Source organism: Salminus brasiliensis, chromosome 1, assembly GCF_030463535.1.
Source record: "Salminus brasiliensis chromosome 1, fSalBra1.hap2, whole genome shotgun sequence".
NCBI classification, from domain to species: Eukaryota; Metazoa; Chordata; class Actinopteri; order Characiformes; family Bryconidae; genus Salminus; species Salminus brasiliensis.
Genome location: NC_132878.1, coordinates 75,913,557 through 75,922,405, shown reverse-complemented (window position 1 = coordinate 75,922,405; position 8,849 = coordinate 75,913,557). Strand labels below are relative to the sequence as shown.

The 8,849-nt window shown below is 41.7% G+C and overlaps 1 protein-coding gene across 1 annotated transcript; it reads right to left on the bottom strand.

The window, feature by feature from the left end:
• Positions 1 to 372: 372 nt before the first annotated feature.
• On the bottom strand, positions 373 to 3,291 carry gtf3ab (general transcription factor IIIA, b). Its single transcript, XM_072657724.1, has 9 exons — positions 3,007 to 3,291; positions 2,690 to 2,784; positions 2,510 to 2,606; positions 1,819 to 1,907; positions 1,651 to 1,724; positions 1,472 to 1,555; positions 807 to 1,039; positions 652 to 705; positions 373 to 569 (listed from the first exon to the last, which is right to left on the bottom strand). The coding sequence occupies exons 1-9, from the start codon at positions 3,121 to 3,123 to the stop codon at positions 441 to 443; spliced, it is 972 nt and encodes a 323-aa protein (XP_072513825.1). The 5' UTR covers positions 3,124 to 3,291; the 3' UTR covers positions 373 to 440.
• Positions 3,292 to 8,849: the final 5,558 nt, after the last annotated feature.

The window sequence follows — 8,849 nt, the reverse complement described above, 5'->3', positions numbered from 1 at the left end:
TAGAAAACAATGTATCTACATAGAGGACTCCCAACCAGTTGAATGCCTAAACCAACTTTGAGAATAGGCCCACTGGGACAAACTTGCTTTTGGTCATAGTGAATTACTTCCCATTTGTGAAGTGTCCACTTCCTTCATTAGTGAAACCCTACCAAGCACACTGTGACCCAAACATTGAAGGTAAGCCAATAAAGCCACCCATTTTGATCCACTGGCAATTTACAACATCAGAATCAGTTTCAAAAAGTTTAGGCAGCAAGATATTACATCATGTTAGCATCCGGTAGTGCCTTTAATTTAGAGGAGACTCAAGAAAATACAAGACCACCAGGGCTGCAGCGAAGTGTGGATTTATTTAGCATGGTGTTCAACTGAAATCAATTCCAGAAAATGAAAGTTAATAGTGAACCAAGAAAGTAGGTACCGGCCCTGTGGAACAGTCATGGGCGTGGGCTCTCTGGGGATGAAGATTTGTTTAACGAAACATTCTGCAGACGTGCAGACAGTTCAGATGCATCTGAAACCTTGGCCTTGGATGGAGGGTTCTTCCGTTTGGTCTTCAGTTTTTTCTTTAAAAAATAAATAAATACACATAAATAAAGCAATAAGTAAAACCAATTGCTTCACCTTAGTCTTCTGCACGATACTTACCTGCAGTTTTCTCTTCTTAGGATCATGAACTACCCCATGTCGCTTTAGACTTTCCTTTAAAAGTTAGAAGAAAGGGTCAGGCTTTACAGCTTAAGTAATCATTAAAATCCAGAAGTCACTTTATTGACTAGAAGATCTGCAAGACAAGCACTCACTTCCATGGCAAACGCTTTACCACATCCTTCATGAGAGCAGACGAAGGACCGCTTGCCTTCATGGAAAGAAAGAATGTGCTTCTGTAGTTTGAAGTGGGATATGTAGGCTTTCTGACACCCCTCTTTGGTGCATTTAAACTTGTGGCGTTCACCCAGGTGAACAAGCTGCTTGTGCTTCAGCAAAAACCAGGCTTCATGGAAGACTTTCTTGCAGTCCTCACACTGCAAGATCTCTGCAAATTAAGAAAAGTAGAGGATTTCACACAGTTCAGCAATTAGCGTTAGTTTATCAAAACTCATTCCTCAAATGGCATATTTATAAACAGCCAGACAAGTCTTTCATCCAGTCAACACTAGAAACCAAGGCCAAACCTACACCATTTCCAACAGCATTCTCCGATTACCCCGGACATCTAGTCCAAGACTAGACTTCTTGTCCAGGAATCCAGCTCTGTGTTCAAAGAATAGCCTTTTGCCAAAGCACCCATCAACTCATCACCTGGTCCATTTACAGACTGGAGAGGTACAAGCTTTCACTACTTATTTACATTAGCCTCACAGCTCAAGAAGCAAACAGTCAAGCATGTGTTGGCTAACATTTCAGGTTAGGGGTAAATCGTAAAAATCATACAATCACAACCCCACCACAGACCATAGCAGCTTACCCCTGTGCTCGGCTTTCCTGTGGGCCTGATATTCCGTCCAGGTCTTTCCCATAAAGCGACAGCCCTCTTCAGCACATGGATAACCTAGGAGTTTGCCATTGGTACAAGAGACATACAAAGTCAACTGAATGCAGTACAAACTTTGGGACAAACTTCTATGGAACACAACGATCAATTACCATTATGCACTTTTTCATGCTTTTTCAGAGTTTTGGAGGCAGCATACTTCTTCCCACAGCCCTCAAAATGGCATCTGGAAGAGTTAATGTGAGCAAGAAAAAAAAAAATAAATAAAAAATAAAATGCAATGGATAATAGAAAAGCAAAACGACAGACTTCTTACTTACTCAAAAGGAAGCACATTTGAATGTTCACATTGATGGGTCTTCAGATGCTTGTTTTTGTGGAACTCCTTGCCACAGCCTTCATAGTTGCACTAAATATGAAGTAAATACAGATTAATAAGGTTCAAAGAACCAAAGTCAAGCCATCGCTACAGTAAGTGCAGAAAAGTTCAACTTTGTAGCATACTATTAAAAAAAAAAAAAAAAAAAAAAAAAAAAAAAAAAAAAATTTAAGCACCAACCACATCTTTTTTTGCCATCTTGGTTCTTTGGCAAGTACTTGGTGCTAGTATGTACTAGCATACCCAGTTCCATGTTCTGGACACTTGATGGAGATATACTTTCCTATGCATTCACAGAAGTACAGTTGCAAGGAAACTAAACTGAGTCACTTTTATTTCTGCATAATTCAATCATTAAAATGCATCAAGTGATTGAAATGTGACATGGAATGCTTATAGCACAATGAATAAATACAGTAAGCCCCATCTCATTGTTACACTATATATATATATAAATACATATGATTCCCATATTTCTATTGCTACATTGCAAATCTGGCATCACCACCATTTTGATGCATGAGCTAGGTTACTCTCCAGCACACAGTGCATTTCAGACACCAACTTTCCTCATCAGTGCAAGTTTAGCCTACCCTGCCCACCTCTACCAGCAGAGCATCAAGACTACTTGCCACATAGCGCTTCTCCTTATGCTGGTGCACGCGCGCGACATGGTTCTTCAGGCTGGCGCTGGTGGGGAAGGCCTCAGTGCAGCCATCAACGGAACACCTGCACGTTACAAAGAAAACATGGACGAGGCAAGTCAGGAGGTTGAGATGGAGGGGACGCGTAAAAATTCTGACGGCACTCACAGGTAGGGCTTCTCGCCGCTGTGGCTCAGCTGATGGCGGGTGAGCTGGCACCGGGTGCAGAAGCTTTTAGTACAGCTGTCACAAACAAACGGTCTCTGAGGGACATGGAGACACCATAAGAGCTTATATATTGATATCGGTAATGGAGTAGCTTTTTAGTCATAACTCATTTTTAAAAACACTAAAAAAAAAACTGTCACTTCTGAAGTGAAAACAGTGCTAATGTGAGAAAGCTGAAGCTCGCTCATTAATGCAAAAGTTGACGAATAACAAGGCCGCGACCATTTTGTGTATAGGCTTGGGGCTGCCGCACTCACCAAGCCAGTGTGCTTGCAGTAATGAGCCTCCAGTTTCCAGGACTTTGAGAAGGAAGCTTTGCAGCCAGAGAACAAGCATGCAAAGCTTTTATTTGGGTCTTTCAGTCGTTCACCCATGCTGCTGGGTTAGTTAAGGATTTCCTTTTGGTTTTTTTGTTACAGACGAGGTTTTCGTAATGAACTAATTACCGGCCGTTTGCAGGTAGGCTAGATTGTTCACCCTACGGCCAGCCCTTCTGGCGTGGCTACCTTATGTAGTCGACGGGTTGTACCATCAGGACCACAGCGACGGGGGCGAGCAGAACGAGGAAAAGGTGAGGGTGAAACACCACATTCTTTATTAATGACAGTTTAATAAAGCTCGTGAAACATTTCAGAGTAGACTTATTAAATAATTACCCACTTTAGACTGATTAGAATTGGCCTACCCGTTAGCATCGTGTGACACTCCGAATGGCCCTGACTGGTACCTTTGACTGGTAAGCATGTGTAAGGCATGTCTAAGCTAAAGCATATTTCTACTGCAGGCATGAAAATGACTACCTTGCTTGAAATGCCAAGTTGTTTGGCCTCATTTAGACATAAACACTGAAGTCATGTTGTTATTCTGCCCATATTAGAAACCTGGGTATAAATGGATTTCTCTTCTCATTTCTTCAGGGAACAGGAGAGAGTGCATGCACCTCTCTCAATCAATGAGACCACTGTGGAGAGGGTCAGCAGCTTTAAGTAACCTGGTGTCCACATCACATGGACAGAATACACCACACGGGCGGCACAACAGCGTCTCTCCCGTTGCCACTCTTAAGCAGAAAGCTCTGCAGAGGGTGGTGCACACAGCCCAGCACATCATCCAACCACTGTCTGAGGAAGTCCGGGGGGACTATTAAGGACTCAAGCCACCAAGCCACTGCCTGTTCTCACAGCTGCCCAGCGGCAGGAGGTACAGAAGCATGAAGGCCAAAACCAGTCGGTTCCGAGACATCTTCTACTCCCAAGCAATCTTAAAGCTTAAATCTTAAATTTCATCACCCATCCATCCCATGCAAACACATTCTGCACCCTGCACGCACTTACTTACTGGAACAGTGACCAACAGCTCAGTCATATTGTCCCCACCAAAGACTTCTTCTCACTCACACTACATTTGAAAGGACATCTTATCCACCGTCTCGATATAAAAAGTAATGTAAATATCTCAGATTATATGTTAAACCAGTACATTTTTAACCTGATTTGATTTGATTTTGGTGAATAAAATGTGTGACCCTCTGAACCAAGAGGTCTTGCACTTGCTGACATCCTAAGAATGGCGACCTCAACAAAATACCCCATGCAAACCAGCAAGCTTTGTCCAGAGTGGTAGTTAAGGTTCTTTGGCAGTAGTAAAGTACACTTTAAGCTGGTGTTGTTATATAATAGCGGGTTATAAGGGTTACAAATTACTGATTTAGCTTTATGTGACATCACTTTAGTTTACACAAGTGTTAGCCTTGTTAGCTAAGATTACATTTTGTATAAGCTTAGATTTTATTATATGGGCATGGTGAATACAACAGAATGGGGTCTTCTTGAAGCAGGCTAAAACCAGCCATGCTCTCCCTTGACACTGGAGATGATTGATTTATTCGTTGTGGTTGCTGCCCCCCAGCCATCAGCACTGCATTTCTTTAACTTTGTCCTTCCACATATTTTGTACACTCTTTAAGCATCACAACTTAGCAGTTCATAGAACTGACTGTGAAATTTAGCTGTGAAAGCCAGACAGTTACTTGACCTTTTTTAAATTAGCGTAATGTTTGTACCCTACAGAGTGCAAGGATTTAGGTGGGTTTATTTTGTAATCGAATGGATTAAAGAACTGCTGTGCTGTGTACTCCTGGGGAGCACTCATACCCAAGTTTGGGAATGTTAGGCCTAGGCTGACATTACAAATGGATTTAGATTGAGGAAGAAAAGGCATGCATAAAGCTAAGATAAAGATGACCTGTCAGGCCTGCTAGACCTGTTGCCTAGAGTGAAATTTCTTAATATTTACATGGTTTGTTTGTATGAAACTAAAACTGCCTCCAGTTGTAGGCTCTGTTAGGGCTGGCCACCAGACTGCCGCCACTGGCCTGTAAAACGTGTGATTGGGGATGAAGGTCTTTGGGATTGCCTGACAAAGATTGATGGGAGCATTAAACTGTCAGCAGTGGCTCCTGGTAGGGTATGAATGTGCCTCGCTGTGTCTGAAGGACTGCCAGGCTTGATCATAACACAGCACACAAACACACACGCGCACACACACGTGGAATTTATGACACTAATCACAGTTTATCAACGGCGAGTACAGCTCACTGATTTACAGCAACCCCGCTCAATTACTTGCATTCTGAAGCCGTGTCCCAAAATGGCCTTGTTTGGGGATCTCAAACTTAGCACTATTTCTCAGACTCTTACCATACCAACTACTTTCACTCATCCCAGTTAATTTAATTAGGATAGGCTGACGTAGGTCACAAGGCCCATGTCCTACCATTTTCATGTATTTTATCATCAAGTCAGCTTACATTATTAGCATTTTATGCAGCAAAAACAATAGTGAATCATTTATACATTTTCCAACCTCTTATCCATTAGAGTTAAACAGGCCGTTTTTGTTACTGTACCTTTAAGACTGTTTTATATAAATGATTTTGATCCACGACCTACACATCACACCTACAGGTGCTTTTATGGCATCTTATTCTAAACATATAAGCATTATTATAGAGTTGGTCCCACCTTTGCTGATCTAACAGCAGGTAGGCATCCTATTACAGTACCATGCTGAATTCGGTGAGCTCTTTAGAACCATCCATTCTTGTACTGGTGTGTGTAAAGGCAGACAGCATGGCTAGGTTAGCTTGATTTTATACACCTATGGCAATGGGGCTAAATGAAACATTTAAATTCAGTGCTTTCTGAGTGTGTCCCAACGTTTCTGTCCATATAGTGTATGTAAATGCAGTTGGTTTCTGGTACACAGAACTGTGGTTTAGTTTCCATATTTGGACTGTATGGACTGTATGGACTGTGTAGACTTCATTTTTATTATCAAAGCAAAACCATTTATTTATGATATAGGTCCTCTAAAATGCTGATTTTACTGTCATATTTATGAAAGAGACAGAGTTCTGTAGAAATGATGGTTGGTAAGCATCGTTACAGTAGCAGTAACATGCACGCATGCATACCTAATGCATACTCAACTTGGTAGTACAATCATGATGCAAATGATTATATTAGGAATAAATGCATGTCAGTCCACTGGTCCACTGCTCATTTGTCGTTGTTGTTAACTCATGCCTTAGTATTTCATACACCTACAGACACTTACTACAACTTTTACACACCTACAATGTATAAAAGTAAGCAGAAGTGTTATTCTTTGCCTAAAGAACTAGGGGCAGATCAAGGCCTCGGCAGTCCGTCCAGTACCCCCTCCCACGCCGTATTCGTCTGACCCTGGCCAACACAGAGGCCAACTATCCTGCTATCTGATCCCCTCCCTTCCTCCTCCTCCTCCTCTTCATCCGGTTCGTAGCGTCCCAGCCCTTCCAATGACTGTGAGCAGGATCAATAAAACTCTGTATCTGTATCTGAATGACCATGGTCTGCACTGATAACCAACAACAACTAAAAAAAAAAAAAAGACAAACACTGGCTCCCGGCCACATTGTGTGTCTGTGTGTGTTATTGGTCGTGTTGTTATAGAACCACTAGGCCTGAAGTCTTTCATGTTAGCCTCCTAACTACGATGTTAAAGGAACAGTCCACCAAGTTTACACAATTTTGCTAAGGCAATACATGTTTGGTGTCTGATGTTTCCTTCTTCTGTTCTTTGCATTATAGCTAAAAGGCTAATTTAGATAACAAAAAATAGGAGTTAATACTAGAGATACATCGATCCGATATTAGTATCGGGTATCGGATAATTAGGCCGATCCATGAAAACGATCCTTTGACTTCAATTTGTTGGTTTGATACTGCACTATGAACTAATGTTCACATGTTTGCAGTTTTTGATTGCTGCTTGTATATTTGACCAAGTTTTTATTATCAGGTTCACCTGCTAGATTTTATTTTGAATTATGCAAAAAAAAAGATTGATTACTGTTTGTGTGTTTGACAAAGTGAAGCTACTTATTTTCAGTTTTAATTTAATGTAACATTTAATGTATTTTAATATATGTTAAGAAGTTTGACTCCTTTTTTATTTTGAATTTGAATGTTGTGTCAAGGTCCTGCACCATTGTTTATTTTAGTGAAAGAAATAGCAATTTAGTACATGTATATCTATGTGTTCATTTGTTTTAAGAAAATTAGTAAAGTAATGTTTAAGTCAATCCTGATGCCTTAAGTCTCTCCCACATGGTGAGGTATACGGTTTATTAATTCAACAATGATATAGGATTGGTATCGGGTATCGACCAATATGCAAAGTTTATGTATTTGCATAGCTAAATCAATGCATACTTGCTTGAAACACGTTGAGAGTTGTTAAAGTTGTCAAAGTCTTTTTTTGCAACAGTACTGTATACACTGATCAGCCATAACAGTAACACCACGTCCTTGTTTCTACACTCATTGTCCATTATATCAGCTCCACTGGCCATATATGAGCACTCTATAGTCCATCTGTTTCTCTGCATACTTTGTTAGCCTCCTTTCACCCTGTCATTTAATGCTCAGGGTTTCAAAGGACCCCACAGAGCAGGTATTATTTAGGTGGTGGGTCATTCTCAGCACTGCAATGACACAGACATGGTGATGGTGTTAGTGTGTGCTGCGCTGGTGCGAGTGGATCAGGTGTAGCAGTGCTGCTGGAGTTTTTAAACACCTCAATGTCACTGCTGGACTGAGAACAATCCACCAACCAGAAATATCCAACCAACAACGCCCTGTGAACACTGATGAAGTACTAGCGGATGACCAACACAAACTGTGCAGCAGTGGACAGTGAGTGGACACAGTGTTTAAAAACTCCAGCAGCACTGCTGTGTCTTATCCACTTGTACCAGCACAATGCACACTAACACACCACCACCATGTCAGTGTCACTGCAGTGCTGAGAATGACTCACCACCAAATAGTACCTGCTCTGTGGTGGTCCTGTGGGGTCCTGACCATTGAAGAACAGGGTGAAAGAAGGCTAACAAAGTATGCAGAGAAACAGACGGACTACAGTCTACAGTCTCCTATGTGGGAAGTGCAGCTGATATAATGCACAATAAATGTAGAAACACTGGTGGTATTAATGTTATGGCTGATTGGTGTATATAGGCCAGGCATGCTAATCAGTCTTGACCTGAACTGAAACCTAGTAAAGCTATCTTTAATTAACAGAGTCGGAGACAGAGACGTGTATGAGAGAGAAAGATCGAGAGACATGTCCAGACCTAGAAGACAGCATGATGCCTAGTCGTGCTATCGCCATCTTGTGTGTTTGCTTGTCCCCGTGGTTAATGTGTAACGCCTGGTCGATATGGCTGCCGTGCTGCTTGAAGGCCTCAATCTGTGAGTGTCAAGCGGGCATGATTAAGGAGCTCGCGCTACATGACTGCTTTCATCCACTCCCCACTACCTCCCCCCCCCCTTCACCTCTCCTCTTCCCCTGAGTCTATTTACTCTCGCTTTATTCAATCAGTAACTGCTATGAGTCAGCGCCTCTCAGCACCTCTGGATCTGCTGTGGGAGGAAAAACCCAATCATGCACCTCTCACACACATGTTCCAATTAGGGCTCTAACAATTACTCAATTACACTTCATTACGCAATTTGAAGAATTTCAGTTGCTGATTGGTTTACATTTTGTAATG

What these genes read in the sequence shown, in the direction of transcription:
- gtf3ab (XM_072657724.1), bottom strand. Translation starts at nt 3,123, where the DNA reads ATGGGTGAACGACTGAAAGACCCAAATAAAAGCTTTGCATGCTTGTTC. An exon ending in AGCGGCGAGAAGCCCTACCT is followed by an intron (nt 2,607 to 2,689) that starts GTGAGTGCCGTC and finishes TGTAACGTGCAG; the next exon opens with GTGTTCCGTTGATGGCTGCA. An exon ending in GTAAAGCGTTTGCCATGGAA is followed by an intron (nt 706 to 806) that starts GTGAGTGCTTGT and finishes TAACTTTTAAAG; the next exon opens with GAAAGTCTAAAGCGACATGG.